Source organism: Lutzomyia longipalpis, chromosome 1, assembly GCF_024334085.1.
Source record: "Lutzomyia longipalpis isolate SR_M1_2022 chromosome 1, ASM2433408v1".
Taxonomy (NCBI): domain Eukaryota; kingdom Metazoa; phylum Arthropoda; class Insecta; order Diptera; family Psychodidae; genus Lutzomyia; species Lutzomyia longipalpis.
The window spans coordinates 1,772,135-1,791,163 of record NC_074707.1 but is presented as its reverse complement, the minus strand read 5'-3'; the positions used below and the strand labels follow the sequence as shown (position 1 = coordinate 1,791,163).

Sequence of the window (19,029 nt, the reverse complement as noted above, 5' to 3'; positions counted from 1 at the left end):
TCGTATTTGCTAGCTAGATATAACAAAATGATCTGAGAAAGAGTTATAGGGCAGTAAATTTCCTAAAGAAATGAGCAATACATTTCGCTTTTTCTGTTTGGGAAATATGATATTTTGAGCTTTTTCTAAACCCTTAAGTGACTTTTTTAACCCCGGTCTCCCCTAATATTAAAATAAAATAATGAATCAATAATTCGTAATAATTTGTAATTTAAAGACGTTTTTGCCATGAAGTGAGACAATGAGCTTTGTATCCTTCTGGCCCTTGATGAAGAACCTCTGAGGGCCGAAAGCTTTCGAAGAAAATGTATCATTTTCAATTAAAATAAATTGAAAACTTTAAGCTCTCTAAATCTCTTCAAAAGTTCACCTTATCGTACATTTAATCATGTTTTCTTCGCCTTATCTTGAAAGTTCTTCTAAATCTCTGCCAATATGCAAATAAATACGCAATCAAAGCATAAATAAAATCAAAGTTAAAAATCATTTCAAATAATCCGACTCAACACAACTTTCTTCCCACTTTTATTCGTATATCAAATAAAGAAGAAAAACGAGACGTGAAGAAGTGTGTTGAAAGAAAAAAAAAAGAATCAATTTATCTGCCGATAAGAGGCACAAACACACAACCACATAATATTTTCCTCAAATGAAATGAGGCAAAAACTTGAGTGGCATTTTCAATTTCATTGAGTGGTCAACAAAAATTACATCATATAACATAGTTTTGAAGGAAAAATCATGACGCTTCAACGCATTTGTTATTTTTTTCTCTCTATTTTTTCAACATTGGGTGATTCTTAATTGTTTGTCTCTCATTCTCTGAGGTTTTGAGAGAGACAACGACGACGAAACATACATATGTATATAAATTAATTTTGGAGGCAACAAGACGGGAAAGAGTCTCTCATACATACTGGCTGATGTGTTGGAATTTCAATGATAAAATAATATATATAAAAAAAAATGTGAAGCACACACAATTTCACACTCAAACTTCACATGTTGCGCGCCTCTTAATCTCATTATATTGTGATTATTGTGATTCACATACAATCCAGAAGCAAAACTCTCTGGAAATAGCACGCGGGGCAACAGCGGCGTTGCAGAGGGGAAGATGTAGTATTAAAAATATTTTCCGCCTCTCTTCTCCATCATATATGTATTCATTTGTATATATATGGCGAGAGACTTTGATAAATTTGTATATTTCAGCGCCTGGTAATCGCATATTATGACTAATCTCTCACTTATCTGCAAAATGTAATGAATAAATTGCGATTGAAGTTCTTTTTTGTTCATGCAAAAAAAAACGTTTTTTTATGGGAGGGGCCTTTTTTGCGTTTATGCCTCAAAATTGAAGTAGAGAAAACCCCATGTTTTCGTATTATAATACATACTTGAATCATTCTCATTATGATGCCATTTGTAGCATTAATTCGTTTTGTGGAAAAAAAAAATAAAAAAAAAAAACTGATAAAAAGGCACATGATTAGAATTTTTGTAAATTTCCACGTAGGTTTGACTTTGTGTTTGAATATTTTATTTTACATAGAAAATGTTTTTAATTAACCCTTTGAGGAGTGTGGGGATTGTATTCAGCAAGTCAGATTTATGGAAAATGTTTTTTTTTTAAGTAAAAATTTAGAAGTTTTTGACAAAAAATCGCATTTTTGTTCCATTTTTTATCCTTACTGATCCTAAAGGCCTAACCATACAATTTGCTAAAAAGACGGTGTTCGTTGTTTTTTCTCACTTGCTCCTTGTCAAATTGTATTGCGCTGTCACTGTCAAACAAGAAACGCGGTTATAAAACATAGAAATCGCGTTTCTTGTTTGACAGTGACAGCGCAATACAATTTGACAAGGCGTAAGTGAGAAAAAACAACGAACACCGTCTTTTTAGCAAATTGTATGGTTAGGCCTTAAGGATCCTTGAGAATGTCCTTTTATGGTTTTAAAATTTTAAGGAATTTATGTATAATATGTAGGATCATTTTTCTGTACAGATTGCGATTAAATATAAAAATTCTAACCATTAAAAGCAATTTCCAAGGTAAGAAGAAAACTTTGAAATGAAAATATTCCAATGGTCCTTAAAGGGTTTAAGGAGCTTATTCGTTTTCAAAAAAGAATATCCATTCAAAGAAATAATCAAAACATGAATAATTTTGGAAAGAAAAAATATTCAAAAAATCGCATTACAGACTCGTTAGAATCAAATGTTTGCTTAAAAATGTTAACTATGACGTCACTATTATGTTTCTTTTATCTATCAATGAATTGAGCATAAAAGTACTTTGTCAAAATTCAGCTCATAAGTAATACAAGGTGGTGAGGAAATTAGGGCATGACTTTAACTGCGAATAACTTTTGATCGGATTAAGATATCTGAAAAATTCTGCCGTCAAAAGATGCGTAAACTCAATAAATTTTATTTGCTTTTATTTCAAGTTGATATATTAAAAATTGTAACCACTAGAGCAAAAAATGTAAACGTTACCATTTGTATGGAAAACGATGAAATATTTTGGATTTCATGTCTGTTGAATTTTTCAAAATCCATTGAAAAGATCCAAAAATCATTAAACAATTGAATATATGTCTAAATTTGAATTAAAGAGGCCTTTTCCGACTTTATGCAACCAAATATTCAAACATTTTAAGAATATTTCCAAGGGGTGTTTATCTGTCGAATATTTCGATTATTTTGCCGAATCACGAGGATTCATTCGAATCTAGACGTATAGTTTGAATTTCCTTGATGAATTATCCGAATCTTGACGAATAGTTTAAATTTCCTTGATGAATCATCTGAATCTTGATGAATAGTTTGAATTTCCTTGACGAATAATCTGAATTTTGACGAACAGCTTGAATTTCCTTAATTAATAATATGAATTCGAACGAATAATCCGAATCTCGACGAATAATACGAATCTTTTTGACGAACAATCCGAATTTCAACAAAAATTCCAAATTTTGTCGGAAACTCTTGATCTCGACGAATAATTTGATTCTTCTTTACAAATAATCTAAGTCTTATTAACGAAAAATCCGAAAGACAAATAATACAAATCTCCAAATCTCGACGAATAAACTGAATCTTAACGAATAATTAGATTTTTTTTGACGAATAACCATTATCTCTCCGAAAAGTCTGATTCTTGGCGAATAACTCGAAGATTTTCATTCAGATAAACGCCCCTTGAATATTTCTGAGTAAAAGTAGATATTGCCATAATCGGTAATTCAGAGTTTATTTGAAATGAAAAGCAGTATATTTTTATCATGAACTAATCACTTTTTTCCACGTTTTTTTTGCTCTGGCGGCTACAATTTTTTTAGATGTTGACTTGAAATAAAAAGCAAATGAAACTTTTTGAGTTTACGCATCTTTTGACGGCAGAAATTTTCAGATATCTCACGTCAATCAAAAGTTATTCGCAGTTAAAATCATGCCCCAATTTCCCAGCCACCCTGTATTAGGAAATATGAATGCATCATGGATTGAAAGAAGCAAAAAAATAAAATTGTGACGTCATTGTTCCCATTTTTAAACAAATATTTGTCAATTTCTCTTACTATTCCTGTAGAAAATTGGGAAAACTCTTTGGCAATTTTTTATTCTATTTTGATTCTCTATTATACCTCTCTCAAATGTTTCCTTAAAAACGAAAAAACTCCTTTGCATTAATTTGAATAAAATTAAAACTTTGCTATTTGACTCCTATCCCCCCTAAAACTATCTTGCAAAAAATATATATTTTTTACCTGCACAAGACAACAACAAAATATTATTTAAATTCTTAGTTATTTCATTTTAATTTTTTTTTTAAATTGCATAAAAGTTTTGCGACATCATCGCAAACTTTCAAGTGGGACGTCTTGTATCTTTTTTCCATTTGAGTTTCGCGATTCACTTTAACAGAGCCACCAACTGCTTGTATGTACTTCATATTTTGCACCACATAGAGCATTGAATAACTTTCAAAAGTTAGATGTATCTAAAATGAGAGACATTGAGTGCATTTTCCTTTGCACAATTCCCACGTGAGTCATTGAGAAATGTTTTGTTGTATGAGGAGTATTTTGTAAGAAATTCTTTTTGGCAAAAATTTGGAAAACGTGCCATTTTGCCGCTGCCGCTGCTGCTGCTGCAAAAAGCACAACATCACTCCTTCATTGCCAAAATGCGACAAAAAGAAATTCCCACGACCAATTGAATGGGGGAATTCTTCTCTTTTTGATATTTTATTGAATTTCGCATTTAGTTTGATAGAGAGAGATTGTTTGGAGAGTAAGCAGAGAGAGAAGAGATTCAATGACTTCTAAAATAAGATTTAAAAAAAAAACACATTTTGCAGCAAAGAGAAATTTCCCAGTGACATCACTACACTATTTTAGCGAAAGCAATAAAACATTGCTCGATTTTCTTATCTTTTCCTGTCTTTTTTATTTTTCTTTGACTTTCAATTATTGAGAACAGCTTTCGCATAACTTTTGCATGATTTATTTTATGCTTAAAATGAAAGATGATCTAATGAGAAAATTTTGTAGGTACTTACTGCATCCCACACGGAGTAGCCCCTCCTCGTAGAGCCCCTTCTCGAGTAATGCACAGACACACAGCTCAATCACGTAGGAAATTGTTCGATTTGTCGCCATTAAGTGATCTTCTAGCGGTACCCTGAACATCCGCTTGTTGTTGTCTTCTACAGTGGAGAGAATCGCGCGCGCGCGCGACACAGAGAAAGAACAAGAATGGTGTTAATTACAGAACATTTTCATATGGCAGAGAACCACCAAAATTACAAAAAAAGCGGTGGTTTCTTGAGAAAAGCTCTGTGCGGGTCCCACTGACTTACTTATAAATCCATTAACATCTTCCAAAACTTGCTCAATCTCCTTGAGGGCAGATTTGTAGCACAATTGTTGATATTTAACGTAGTTTATGATACAGCTGGTAATGTTCTCCTCCTCGGCAATCAATTCAAACATCTCTGCTGCCCAGATGTCTCGCTCTTTGTCCAATTTTGCCTCACATTCGGCCACATCCTCCGCCAGTTGACTCGTCTTTGCATTATTATCATTCATTCGCAATTTATTCTTTGCCGATTCATTCTCTTGCGTTAATTTTGTCACATTCCTCTTGTGCTTCTGAATTGACGACAAATTCGTCTCCAAAATCACATTGAGGCGCTTTGTCACCTCACTCTCGATATTTGTTTCATGATTTAGAATCTCCTGGGCGATTGTTTTCTCCAATTTGGCTATAAATACAGATTGCGCCACCCCCGCCCCCCGTTATTTTATAGTGAGGCATTCAAAGAATAAACCTGATAACCACATGAAACTTATCTAATTTCTATCTAATTTTTAGCTGAGTTTCTTTCAGACACAGCTTTTGTGTACCGAGCAAAATCGAAAGTCATCAGATTGGGCTAAAACTTGGGATGAGCACGAATTAGTGTACGCCACATTTTGATATGCTGTAGGGGCCATCAATGATACCTCATTTTTGAAAATCGGTCAAGCCGTTTAGTCAACATGGCCGCTACAATTTTTTTATCGAAAATCGACTATAACTCGAAAACGGCTTGACCGATTTTGATCAACCTGGGCTCAAATGAAAGCTCTCAACAAACCCTACAACTTTCTAGAACATCCAAAGTTTCAAAAGTGACCGCTAGGGGGCCAAAAATCAAAAACAAAATTTTCGATGAGTTTTCGATGAATATCTTGAAAACGGCGACATATTTTTTTTTTCATTTTTTGATAAGTTATAGCTGACTATATTATCTAGCTCCATGCCAAAAATGAAGAAAATCTATGGATCCGTTCTCGAGATATAGCCTTCCAAAGTTGGCATGTCATATCTCGGGTTCTACAAGTCCGATCTTGATCAACTCAAGCGCAAATGAAAGGTTTCGTGAAACCCTACAAATGTCTAGAACATTGCAACTTCGAGAAATGTCCGCAAGAGGCTGTAAAATCGAAAACAAAGTTTTCGAAAATTTCGAACTCGAATTTTTCGAAAATGGCGACAATTTTTTTTTTCATTTTTCGATATGTTATAGCTGTCTTCAAGACCTTTCAAACAAAAAAAAATTATGAAAATCTATGGATCCGTTCTCGAGATATGGCCTCCTAAAGATTTCTTAGGGGATGACTGTTCAACTTTTCCCGACTTTGAGCGTATTTAAACTAATTCGCGTTCTAGTTTGCTCTCACAAAATTGGTACACTGAAAGAAACACAGCTCTCGTAAGCTTGGTCAGCTTACCAGTACATTTTTTTCTAAGGAAAAGGAATAAAGAAATAAATAAAAACGTCCACTCACCACAGTGCTCCAGAACATCCTTTAGCAATCCATCTGGGAGATCCTTAACGGACTCCTCCATTGCCAGGGATAAACGGTATTCATGCACCTTCTTCAGTCGCTTCTCCTTATCCGACTCCTGGCCCAGATTGGACGTGGAGAGCTTCTTGGTAATCTTCTCCAAGACATCCTTAAATCTCTCCACATGCTTTTCCGCCTTGGCAAGGTCATCGGTGCTCTTGTCTGATTTATTCCATCTGCACACAGAGTAAAAGTAAAAAATGTGAAAAGAAATTTAAAAAAAATTGCAGCTGCATCGACTTTGTCAACAACACGCATGAGGGGCGAGAAGAGAAGAAAAAAATCAATAAATCACAGATTATCTCATCCAATCAATTCCCTCTCGCTTTTATTAGTTGCCCTAGCCTTACGTAAGACAATACCCATCGAGATGGTCGTGATCGGAGTAGCGGAACCAATGGTAAACAACGTCTTTCACCGCCTTTTCGCACCCATCCAGAGGCGCGTTTCTTTCGTGAAATTTCACGGCCCGAAATTTTTCTTAAAAATTGATTCTTTGCGCTTTTGTGGGAAAAAGCTCACAGAGTGGAGGATGTTTTGAAATATATGTATGTCTCGGGGCCATTGGAAATTGAAGGCATCGCGCGTTGCCTTGCTTTGAATTAATAGAAGAAAAAACCTTCTAATATACTAAATTAAATTTTAACTCTGTTTTATGTTAATTTTGCTAAAATTCTATTAATTTAATAAAAATTAGATTTTTAGTAAGCAACTTAATCAATAAAAGGCGTCAGTTAGCCGAGAGGTTTAAAACGCATTGCTTCTGTGTTCTGTAACGTGGGTTCGAATCTCATCAAAAGCCATATTTATTATTTTTCTTTTTAACATTTAATTTAACAAATTCAAACATGTAATTTATAATCTAATAATTTATTTTCTATAAAACAAGAAAAAAACTCAATACATAGACGGTAAAGGCTTTAAAAACATTTAAATCTAAGAAGAATTAAGTTCTTGAAGCTACTAGACTTAGAACTTAACTTAAAAGAATTATTTAGGGGATTTTAAGGTGAGTAAAATAAGAACACAAGAACAGAATCATAAAATATGAACGTTTAGAAAAACTGAGTAAGACTCGTAATGTACTCTAAACTCGTATTTTAAACCTCATTTAACCGTCTATTTATTAAACTTATTGGGTTATAAATAAATAAATATAAATAAATTATAAATAAAGATTTGTAGAATTTATGTCACAAGAAAGGAATTTTTCGTTCTCTAACTTTGCGTTAACTCTTTTCAGCTTTGATTCTTTCGAAGAATTTTAAGTTCATTAATATTCAGCCTGCTATGATAAGGTTAGAAGTTCTTTTCTAAAGTAAGGTTTAAGAAGCTTCTTTTGACTAGAGATCCCAAATTACATTTTTATCATAAAACTCTAATCTAGTTTTATGTAAAAATACGTTAATTAAATTAAATGGTTTAAACTTTTAATTGTTCTATTCAATAGGCTAGGTGGATCGCAATAGGTAATATTGAACGAGATATCCCTGGTTCGAGTCTCATTAAGGCAACTATTTTTTCTCTATCAATTTACCTAGAAAATTTAATTTTAATATTTTTTTAAGAATACTAAACTTCTGAAACTACTAAAAAAATTGCATTTTCAACACAATAAGTTCTATTTAGAACGACAACCCAGTCTTACAGGAAAACATTGTTACTAAATCAATTCGAGAAGGCAATAAAAGTCATATAATTTCTCAACATTTTTCTGTGAGATAAAAGAAATTCTTCTACGATAATGGAGCTATTGTCTTATCAATAAGTTGTTGTACTCTCTTTGTAAGCTTCTCCGGAAATGAATACAAGGTGAAGCACTTTGGGATAAGTTAAAGGAAAATAAATGGATAAATTATTTTCTGTTTGGTCTGTTTGTGATAAGATATAGGGGGCTCCCCATCTGTGGAGACTTTGGCAAAGGGCAATGATTGTGAAAGTTTCATGGAAAATTTCTCTCTCTGCGGGAGCCTAATGCAGAGAGCAGAGATGCAATGCGTGCTGGGTTTTCATCTTCATCCGCACTTGGCATATCCGATGTTTACATGAGCGTCGTCCACAGCGCGATTCTCACACGGATTAGTCATCAGGCAGAGATATACATAGAGTCATCACGCCAATGGGGATTTTGGTGATCGAACGCAATGCAGCATCTTGCGTGACACGCCCACGGGGCCCCCGTGATTCCCAATCGTTGCTTTTGTTTCTTACCTTGAGAAGTGATTGAGTTTGAGCTTGTTGAACTGCTTCTTCATCATTCCCTGCACGTTGGCCGCCAGCTTGGAGTTTTTCACACTCTCTCACTGCACTGACAAGGACACTTTTTCATTTTCCACCCTCCTCCGCGCGCACACACACACACGGACCCTCCCAGCACTCCCGGACAATGCCACCCACGAATGTGAGTCTCTTTCACAGCTCACAGGGTACTTGTGCAATCTCCCCTGTGCGATGACGATAAGACAAATCCACCTTAGGCGAGAGATTGTGCGAACACGGAGGACAGGATGTTGAAATTGGAAGCAATTTTAGCTGGTAAGATAATTTTGGTGGAGCTGTGAAGTCATCAGCAGAGATGGGATGGGGACAAGGAAATTCACGCAATAAAAGCACTTTTCCCCCCAAACAAATACACTAACTGCACACAAGGACTACTCTACGGACTACTGGTAACACTTTCCAGGGGATTTCCACTTTTTAGATCAAGTGGAAATTACAGAAAATAATCTTTTCTTTTACTTTATTTCCCTCCGCGAAAAAAAACTGAACTGTCACTTTTTCTGTGGGGGTGCTGAACCGAACACTTGCAGCGGCCGCCAAAGATTGACACAGATTTCAGCCGCGAATTTTTTCCTTCTCATGAGAAATCTTAGGCTGCATGCAGCATGTGCGCTAAATCAAACGTGAAACTTTAAATGTGCAACGACTTTGTAACCGTCAGCCACCTTTTCCTTTGACTTTTCCTCTAAAAAAAATAAAATTCCTGGAGTAAAAATTTACTTCAGAATCATTCATGCGCAACAAAGACACAGCAAGAATGTTGAGGGAATAACGAGGAATCATCAAGTAGTTGAGACAATTGATTTTCAAATTCAATTATCAGGTAATTAGCGAGATTCTTCGATTTGTCCTCATCCTCCCACACCACACAAAGTATCCCTGTGAGAGTGGCAAAATGTTCGCCACATTTTCACCCCCACATCCGTGGAAACTCCGTGAAACGGCATGTGACTATGAGCAGAAAGGGGTGGTGTAGTGAGTTTTTTCCAGCAATTTTCACTTTCCGCTCACTTCCACATAGTGATGAACGCAGCAGGAAGTACCCCTGTCGATCCCATATATAAAAGCTCCTCGAGAGAGTATTCATTTTAGTTCTACTCTGTGCTTGTTGCTGTTACCAATACGTTCTAAGAAGGTGCTGGAGAATTGGCATTCCAAGAGAATTTCCCTTCAAGAGCTTCAATTTCACTTTCATAATTCAATTCAATTTAATAAGTCATTCAAGTGATCTTTTAAATTAAAACTTGGGAATTTGAACGTGATTTCTTGGAGATAGATAAATTTGTTAGTCACAAAAGGTGTGTAAAGTGCAGCGGAAGACAACGAAGAGGCAAAAACTTTGGGAAATTCACAGAAAATCTCTGTAAGTAAAAAAATTTAATTATTTTAATCAATTTGTAATTCAAGATTGGAATTTTCTTTCTCGCAGTTTTGAATACAAATTTTATTTTATTTAGTTACTAGATCAGTGAAAGATTCACTTTCTAAACTTTGTGACGTGATTCGAATTTGGAATTATCGAGTAGAAATTATTCCATTTTTCTCATACATTTTCAAAGTTTTAAATAAATTATCTTTTCTTTGTGGAGAAGTTTTTGCGAATTTAAATTATTCCAAATTTTCCTGTTGTTATGCTCGGCAAATTTTTGTTCACTTTGAACACATTAAAAGAGCATAAAAAGTTTTAATTTTAATTAAAAGTTAAGTAGATTCGGTTAGGAGAAGAGTATTAAAATTCTTTACGCAGAATTTAAAAAAAAAATGGTTGAGAAATGACCTACATATCTAGGTAGTTTTGAAGACTACGAAAAAATTATTAAGGAAATCCTGAACATATCTGTGTTAAATTAATTTAAAGAATTATGAAAGGGCAGAAAAAATGATTCAGGAATTATTTTATGCATAAATTTCTCAAAAAATGATAGATTAATTCCATTTTCAATTTATAATAAGAAAGATTTTATATCTTTTCACACAGAAGTATTTTTCTATTAATAATTTTTAAGATAAAATTTTAGATTTAGAATTCTTCTAAATAAATTGTCTTCATTCTTATAATTTTCTTGATAAGAAAACAAATAAATTAATTGATTTTAGCTCCAATTTTGAAGAAAAAAATTAAAGTAAATAAATAAAATTCAATTTCAACATTTAAAATCATTTAATCATCTCTTTAAAATTAAATAATATTATCCTGGAGATAGAACTGAAGGTTGGTTGCGCAAGGATTCATAAAAAGCATGGAAAAAAAATTTTCTATACCTATTTATAAATCACAATAAAACGATTATTTAAGAGAAAGTTGTAGTTCATAAATGCATTTATTTAAAATTTCCTTGCACCATGCATTTTCATGCATTTCCATCTTAATTCATTTATAAAAATTTCGCATTTGATGGTATTAAAATTAATAAAATCAATGAAATTGTTTCATGTTAAAAAAAAACAATATTTAAGCTCGAAAGCACGTCAAAATCAATTTTTCTTCAACTATCGATTGAAAATTGCATTGAATGGAATTCAATCCGAAGGTTTACGATATAAAGATGTTGAGTTGTATAATATAAAAAATTGGGTATTGCAATTTGAACCTCTTCTGTTTATTCTTTTACAAATAAATAGATGAAGGCACGTTTCGAATAGAGATGCTGCGACACCACAATTATTTCCGTTGTGAAAACGACAAAAAGGGCACTTGGTGGGAGTGCAAAAAAGTCTCGTTATTCTACACGTGAATATGCCTTAAGCTTTGCGTGTAAATTCAATTTTTGTGCGTGTCGTAGCGGGGGTGGCTTTCTCACACCCTTTGCTACAAACACATTATCTGCTGTGATAGTAATAACATAAAGGAAGGATTCAGGCAATTTTCTCTAAAAAGATGGTGTTGTGGGTGGAATGGGGGAAGGTAAAGGTGCGAGAAGAGTGAAAGAATTTGGGGCAAAAAGAAATCCAGTCAATTCATCCTTTAAATGCACATTTGTTCACCCACACACGAGAACATGGCACGTTATATCAAAAGAGCCAATGAAGTCTTTTAGGGGTGTGTTATGTGTGAAACCACGCAGAATTTGCGGTATGAGAAAGTCACCCCATACTGTGCCAGCATAAGTGTTTATCGTTGTTTAGAGAGCTCCTACATATGATTAAGCCTGATAATAATTGCCACTCTCAGCTATTTTATTATCCACATTGCGCCTTGCCACATGAGCTCCAACCATTCTCTTGTGCCGAACTCTCTTTCTCTCCTCTGGGTTATGATTTAATCATTTTTTTTCATTCTTTTCTAAAAGATTTGGGAAAATGTGTGTGTGTACAAATAAATCGAATGAGACGAATGGAATTTGCCCCCATGCCCCCCATTTAACCCTATTCCTTGCCGCAATTGGCATGACGAAGAAATCACATTCCCGTGTCTTTGACGAAAGCATCCTACTTACATGTACATGATATTTGTTTGAAAGCTCACTATCTTATGAACGCGAACAACATCATCAGTATCGCTCAATTTGCTTTTCATCTGATGCATAAATATTCCACAAATATTCCTAAGTCAACAGCAAAATGTCATTGAAAGTTGGGAATATCTCATTTCATTCTAATTTATATATTATTCCAAATATTTAGAGTGCCTAAATGTGTTAAATAGTTTCCGAAAAATTAATGTTTGAATTCTATTTAAAAGCTTTGCGTTTAAATATCTGCCTGTTTTGGTTATTTATAAAATTGACAATCCTAAGAATAATCTATATAATAAAGAAAGGTCTCTCTAAAATATGGTGTCTGTTCAGCTATGCATTTCTACACCGTTGGTCCGATCGTGATGAAATTTGGTACAGAGACTCTTGATACCAGGCGGTTTTTACCAACGGCATTCATTTTCCCCCCAGAGCCCCCCTTCACATAGCCCCCATATAAAAATCACGCTTTTTTGACTACTTTTTGAATTCGGCGCCATAAATGTTGTGTGAAGTTCACTTTTTCCATTTGAAATATCTGTTGGAGGTTTTTGCGTGGCCCATCTATATAATAAAGAAAGGTCTCTCTAAAATATGGTGTCTGTTCAGCTATGCATTTCTACACCGTTGGTCCGATCGTGATGAAATTTGGTACAGAGACTACTGATACCAGGCGGTTTTTACCAAAGGCATTCATTTTCCCCCCAGAGCCCCCCTTCATATAGCCCCCATATAAAAATCACGCTTTTTTGACTACTTTTTGAATTCGGCGCCATAAATGTTGTGTGAAATTCACTTTTTCCCTTTGAAATATCTGTTGGATATTTTGTGTGGCTCATTTATATAATAAAGAAAGGTCTCTCTAAAATATGGTGTCTGTTCATCTATGCATTTCTACACCGTTGGTCCGATCGTGATGAAATTTGGTACAGAGACTACTGATACCAGGCGGTTTTTACCAACGAATAAATCTTCCATTAAATATATTTCAATTCATCACAATTCCTTTCTCCCTCTAAAATTTGCGCGAAGCGCAAGAATTCCCCGCGAAGCGGGGCGAGGTAAATTGGAGCGAAGCGACAATTTACCTCGTTTATTATAAAGTTTTCATTTCAAATATACGCGGAATTATCTATTAATGTAATTTGAGCTTTAACCCAAAAACAATGTTAAAGAAAGCTTTAATAATTAAGCGCATAATGTGAGAAAAGGTATTTTTCATTCGAAAAAAGAAGTAAAATAATAATTTTAGATTCATTTAGTGGGCTTTAAGGACATCAATAAGAATGAAATCTGGGACATTTCATCGTTCTCTTTACAAAAAGAAAATTTCTACATATTTCTTTTTTTATTTTTCATATTTTAATGAGTTTCATCTAAATATCTAGATATCCAACCTATAAGTTTCTAACCAATCAGTAATTTTGCATGTTAGGAAATTAAAAACCTTTTAATAAAATTGACAATTTTTTTACAAATTAATTTTTCAGTTAATGTAAAACAACTTTTTGATTAATTCCATTTTTAGTTAATAGTTTTTTAGTTAATTACTTAAATTAATTTTAACAAAGAAAAATCAAACTTTAGGTTTTTTTTCCGATTATTTCTCCTTCAAATATTGTTTTACAAATCCTTTACATCTTTTTTTTTACATTTTTTTTAATACTTTACATGCTTTTTACTATCTAAAATGTAAAAATTATATAAACAAATAACTTTACATGAAATTGTCCAACTATTCAAGGGAGACTGGAGTGAAGAAAATAATCAAAAAGCTTTGCAAAAGCTCTAAAATCGAAAAATAAAAGTTCAAGCTCAACTTTCCGTTCCGTGTGATCTACAGTCCCTAGAAAAAAATAATGAAAAGACCTTTTTGGGAAATATTTTGTGTAAAAAGCATTCAAGATTTGTTCTCTGTTTTGGTCCGATTTTGGTCATTTTGGAAGATTTGAAAAGGGAAGAGAGTAGCTTTCAAAGAAAAAGAACTTAATTGACAAAAATCTTCACAGAAAAAATATTTTCCAATTTTTCCAGACAAACTCTTTTCTAAAGGCTTTTACTTTATTTTTGTCGAGGGACTGTAGATTCTAAAAACCCTAAAATAATCTCAACCTTAATAAACTCTTAACTACTTTATTGAGATTTGGAGTTGACTTAATTTATGCTCTGTAATGTTCGGGTTTTAATTCATTTTCAAAATTTTTTCTTCCTTCTAAAACTTCCTCTTAAAATTTTCAAACAAACCCCTTGACTTTATAAGCTCCAGTCTCCCCTATCTATATTTAATTTTCTTGCTAAAAATAAAATTCTTAATTTTGTAATTTTACTCTGAATTAAATTGTGTGGTATCCGTCTTCGTCGCGTGTAGTTCTATTTATAAATTGGCAATATAAAATAAAAGGAGGAAATTGATATTTTCAATTTATAATGAAATGTAGCGGAAGAAATTAAATGATTTTTCAATAAGCTTTCAATCTTTTTTCTCCTCCGCAGGTCCTCTCAACTTTCTTTGTGTGTTAACAACTCAAATCTGATGAGTATGTCGTGTGCAACGATTTTCTGCGTGTTAGCAATCTCCTTTGCAACCATCTACATAGTTCATGGGGGTGTTATAAGTCAAAGGGTGCGTATATGGGGAGAAAAGAAAAGAAAAGGAGCTTCCCACCTTTGATGGGAGGAAAAGTAATTAACGAATTTTATGGTTTTCAACTCCCTTCCTGCAGGATCCGCGAACTTTTCACACACAGAACACCGCAGAGAATAAAGTGGAAGTGAAAAAGAGACCCTTCTGCAATGCCTTCACAGGTGACGAAGAATTCTATAATTTGATTTTGAGGTCGTGAACTTTGCACTTTCTAACTCACGCAACAATCAATTTGTTGGTAAATTTGCAGGTTGTGGTAGAAAACGCTCAAGTCCTTCAGGACCCCTCCTATCGCCCATTGGCTCGAGGTTGAGTGATGACGAACAAACTGAGGGGAACTACTTCGATGACAACCTAGCCACACTCCTGGATCTCAATTCGGAGCCAGCCGTTGAGGATCTCATGAGGCAAATAATGTCAGAAGCTAAACTCTGGGAAGCCATTCAGGAGGCCAGTCGAGAGATTCATCTTCACAAAAATGGACGCTCAATGTCCAACAATCAATTCCCCGTGGCCTTCAGTGCTCAATAAGGAATGAAAAAGAAAATAAAGCTCAATCGACAGCATTCTTATAAAGTTCAGTGCTAAACTTTATTTCCACTGCAAGTTGCCACACACACACACGTACACATTACATTGATTTATGTTAAATTGATTAACACAATTACATTATAATGTAAATTCCAGTGGGTGGAAAATACCTTTTATCCATTTTACATTTTTTAAATTTAAATCTCATTGTGGATGTTTCATTAATTAACTTTAAAAAAAATTATGTGACAAAAAAAACCGTCATATTGTGTAACGAAAAAAAATGAAATTTTCATTAAAAAAAATCAACCTACTATCTCTTCCAGCTTATAGCAAAAGAAGAAATAATTTTTAATAATGTAGCGTATTATTAATTTTAAATTAATTAATTGTTTGTACCTTAAATTTAAAAAAAACAACAACAAAATGGAAAATTCAACACGATTATATGTTGAGATAAAATGAAAATGAAAAATATTAATATAATTGAGTGTTGCAAAAATTGCAGTAGAGTTCAGCGCGGAAGGAATAACCGTGAAGACTTATTTTAAATGTAGCGTTCAATAAATATAAACTAAAAACCCATTAAAGAAAGACAAAATTAGCAAGCAGAATTGTACAAAATGTGCCAAATCTTCTGAAGATTCAAATGAGCGTTGGCGGATGTTCCACAGAAGGGTACAAAGAAGATGAATATCAACAGTGCCAGCCACACTGTTGGATGTTTATCTTCATTGCCTTCACCACAGCGAACAAATATGAGGAATTCGGGCAGAAATTTCGTCTCTATGTATTTACACGTTTTGTTTCCCAAAAGAGCTTTTATGCTGCTTCGTACAGCCCACGCGATTGCTGCCCACTGTTACCCTCAACTTCCTCTAAGATTTTTCCTTTATGTGCAATCGCGAGTTGTTCCGCACTGTGACCATCGTGAGTACCAAAGGACTGCGGGGTATCATCTCGTGGGCGAAACAGGAAAGTAGGCTGGAAGTCAGATCCGTAGAAGTCAGCAGAGTTGAGCAAATTATCCCTCGCTGTCTTCTCCACTTGTATTTTAGCCCACCATAAATCCCGGAAGTCTGCATTTGTCTCATCGGGATATTTCAGCGGAGGGAGGACACTTCTTTTGCGTTTGAGGTAATTGAAACAGCATGTTCTGTGGAGGAAAAAAGGAAGAAATTCATTAAAGACTGGGAAAATAAATTTTTTTAATTAATAAAAATATATTTTGTTTTATTCAAGCGTTTGATCTGCAATATATGTTGTAGGGAAATTATTTTTTCCTCTAAAAATATATATTGTAAAGATTGTCAATGAGCTTTTGTCATTTAATTAGTTTTAATTAAAATAGAGTATTTTCCATTTATCAGGATCAAATAATTCATTTTCTGATCAGAAGTAGAGACCAATTAAAGGTATAGTAAAAGCTTTCAAAGTATCAATTCCTTCTAGGACTCGTTGCAGGATATACAGAAGCTTTTATTCAATGAAGAAGCTTTTTTTTCAATACAACTTTAATCCTAAATCAACTCTTGGTTATTTAAAGAATTAAAAAGAGGACACTGTGCTGTACATTTAAATTAATCAGAAAAAAACATTAAATAATGAGAGTTTTTCCTTTCCACAAGAAATCTCGATTTCTCTTAAATCGATGTAAAAATTATCCCTTTTTTACGATTTTTTATTCTCCTATTAGTTTTGAGAAAGGCAAGAAGAAAATAATGCCTTCAAGAAAAGAAAATCATTAAAAAAAAATCAAAACAAAATATTTTTTCAAAAATCTGTGAATTATTTTTGGGGACCTTGGGGACATATTGAAGGAGAAAAATTATTTTTTTTTGTAACCTCCTATAAGTTCTTTTACGAGAGGACAACCAAATTAAGTTTTTTGTGTGATATGGAACAGTCTTTAAAGTCCTTTAGTAATGTCTAAAAACGCCTGTCTTTCCTTATTTATAATGCAAAGCTTTTGAGAAAAACTTTCTGGACTTTTTTTTTGATAGAAAAAAGCTTTCTTGAATTAAAAATCCCTGTTAAATACAAGATTCAAGAAAATCTTTCTCTGTTTTTAAAGCTTTTCAAAGCATTTTTGTCTAAAAATAAATTTCCGTTGAAGCAAATTGTTTTTGAATATACCTTTTCACTGAAGTGGAATTCTGCGCATAATGAATTATTATGCAATTATGGAATTTCCGTAATATGAATTGCATAAATATGTAGCGATTTATAATTTATTCTGATTGATTTCCATTCACTTTGTTTCAATTTACAATATAATCGTCTCTTTGTAAATTAATTTTTTAATTCTCTTTTAGTATTATTCTTTGTGGTTTTGGTGATTTCAAATACAAAAAATTAATTTTACTTTTTTTAATTGGATAAGGCTTGAAATATTTTTCTTTATATGCTTGGAGTTCATAAAAATAGCATAAAAATATAAATTTCACAGAAATCAAATAATTTTGTTTGAGAATTTACTAATAGTTAATTTTTAGATTTCAAAAAAATCCAAAGCGTTTATCTGTGTCATTTTTGATATAAAAATTTGATTTAATAATAATTCTATAATCTGTTAATTAAGCCCAAAATAATATTGGACTTTGGGTAATTTTGAATACTGAGGGAGTCAAAACGCGGGGTCTGACCTTTTTGAAATTCCTCTTTTATTACTTTTACTACGTTTCGGAGCACGTTTAAAAAAACATTTCAAAGTTTTAAAAATTATGTAAATTTAAAAATATTGTCCATAATGTATTTACAAGCCTGATAAATGGGGAAATAAAGCTCCGAAACGTAGCTAAAATAATAAACTAGGAACTTCAAAAAGGTCACATACCGCGTTTTGACTCTCGTAAGCTCAAAATTTTAGTTAAAAAGAGGAAAGCTACCACACCCACACGATTTATGAGTAATTTTTTTTCTTTTGTTAAAATAGATTTTTCCAGGTAAACACATTTTTTTTTTAAATGTCTGAATTCCAATTAAAATTCAATCATAATGAACCACTTGGAAAATTTACATTTTTTTTATTTTTCACACTGTAGGTATTTGTCTCCCATTGAGGAGTTTTTGGGGTATATTTTGCAACACGTCAAACTGTTATTTCACTTTCCATTTTATGATGTTTACTTAACTTCCCTCCTCACCCCATTGTTGGGGGTGGAAATAATAAAATTAATTGCACTTTGGTTTCAACACAAGTTCAAATTAATTTACCTGAAGTGTCTCGTTCCGCATGCATTGGCACATTCCCGTCCACATGAATCGCAGGACATGGCAACAGGGAAGGAGCAAGCCACCCATATAACGCAACCTAATTCAAAGCAACACTATATAAACGATTTTCTCTGATTTCTTAGAATGTTATGTATGTACATATTTAATGTATCTTTTGTAGTAATAATTTTGCAGCCAGTTAGATGCATTATTTGTTGGAGAAGGGAAAACTTACAGATTAAAATCATTGTAACGTAAACGGTTGAATTCATAAATAACTTCATGGTGACGATGGAGCTTTTCGTAATCCTCTCAAAAGCCTGTGATTTCACTTTGCACAATCAGATCCCAATGATTGGTGTGATTGCCTTTCCACAGATTTGCAGGAGGGAGATTTTCTTTTCTTTTTCTCTGGACACCACGGAAATAGAGAAAGAATTCCCCACTTTAGGGGCGGCGGCGATGATTTATGATTGCGATGCTCTTTGTATCACCTCTCAA

At 33.4% G+C, this 19,029-nt stretch overlaps 3 protein-coding genes across 3 annotated transcripts in view; 1 reads left to right on the top strand and 2 right to left on the bottom strand.

Annotated features, from left to right (window-relative positions):
- LOC129786429 (rho GTPase-activating protein 92B) overlaps positions 1-9,200 on the bottom strand; it is a 21,974-nt gene extending 12,774 nt beyond the window's left edge. Inside the window, exons 1-4 of the mRNA XM_055821453.1 lie at positions 8,614-9,200; positions 6,343-6,578; positions 4,869-5,273; positions 4,569-4,715 (exon numbers count right to left, since the gene is read on the bottom strand). Of these exons, the coding sequence (XP_055677428.1) occupies positions 4,569-4,715; positions 4,869-5,273; positions 6,343-6,578; positions 8,614-8,660 (835 nt within the window). The 5' untranslated portion in view covers positions 8,661-9,200. The remainder of the gene's footprint in view (positions 1-4,568; positions 4,716-4,868; positions 5,274-6,342; positions 6,579-8,613) is intronic.
- On the top strand, positions 9,183-15,923 carry LOC129786534 (cardioactive peptide). Its single transcript, XM_055821627.1, has 4 exons — positions 9,183-10,045; positions 14,631-14,760; positions 14,861-14,942; positions 15,032-15,923. The coding sequence occupies exons 2-4, from the start codon at positions 14,671-14,673 to the stop codon at positions 15,310-15,312; spliced, it is 453 nt and encodes a 150-aa protein (XP_055677602.1). The 5' UTR covers positions 9,183-10,045; positions 14,631-14,670; the 3' UTR covers positions 15,313-15,923.
- LOC129786537 (uncharacterized) lies at positions 15,348-19,029 on the bottom strand. Its single transcript, XM_055821630.1, has 3 exons — positions 18,764-19,029; positions 18,529-18,625; positions 15,348-16,468 (listed from the first exon to the last, which is right to left on the bottom strand). Exons 1-3 carry the CDS (start codon positions 18,810-18,812, stop codon positions 16,135-16,137), a joined length of 480 nt encoding a protein of 159 aa, XP_055677605.1. The 5' UTR covers positions 18,813-19,029; the 3' UTR covers positions 15,348-16,134.

Excerpts from the sequence above, each read along its gene's own strand:
- LOC129786537 (XM_055821630.1), bottom strand. The coding sequence starts at position 18,812 with ATGAAGTTATTTATGAATTCAACCGTTTACGTTACAATGATTTTAATC. Across the intron at positions 18,626-18,763 it reads CGTTACAATGATTTTAATCT|GTTGCGTTATATGGGTGGCT; the intron begins GTAAGTTTTCCC and ends GCTTTGAATTAG. Across the intron at positions 16,469-18,528 it reads TGCGGAACGAGACACTTCAG|AACATGCTGTTTCAATTACC; the intron begins GTAAATTAATTT and ends TTTCCTCCACAG.
- LOC129786534 (XM_055821627.1), top strand. The coding sequence starts at position 14,671 with ATGAGTATGTCGTGTGCAACGATTTTCTGCGTGTTAGCAATCTCCTTT. Across the intron at positions 14,761-14,860 it reads GGGGTGTTATAAGTCAAAGG|GATCCGCGAACTTTTCACAC; the intron begins GTGCGTATATGG and ends CCCTTCCTGCAG. Across the intron at positions 14,943-15,031 it reads CTTCTGCAATGCCTTCACAG|GTTGTGGTAGAAAACGCTCA; the intron begins GTGACGAAGAAT and ends GTAAATTTGCAG.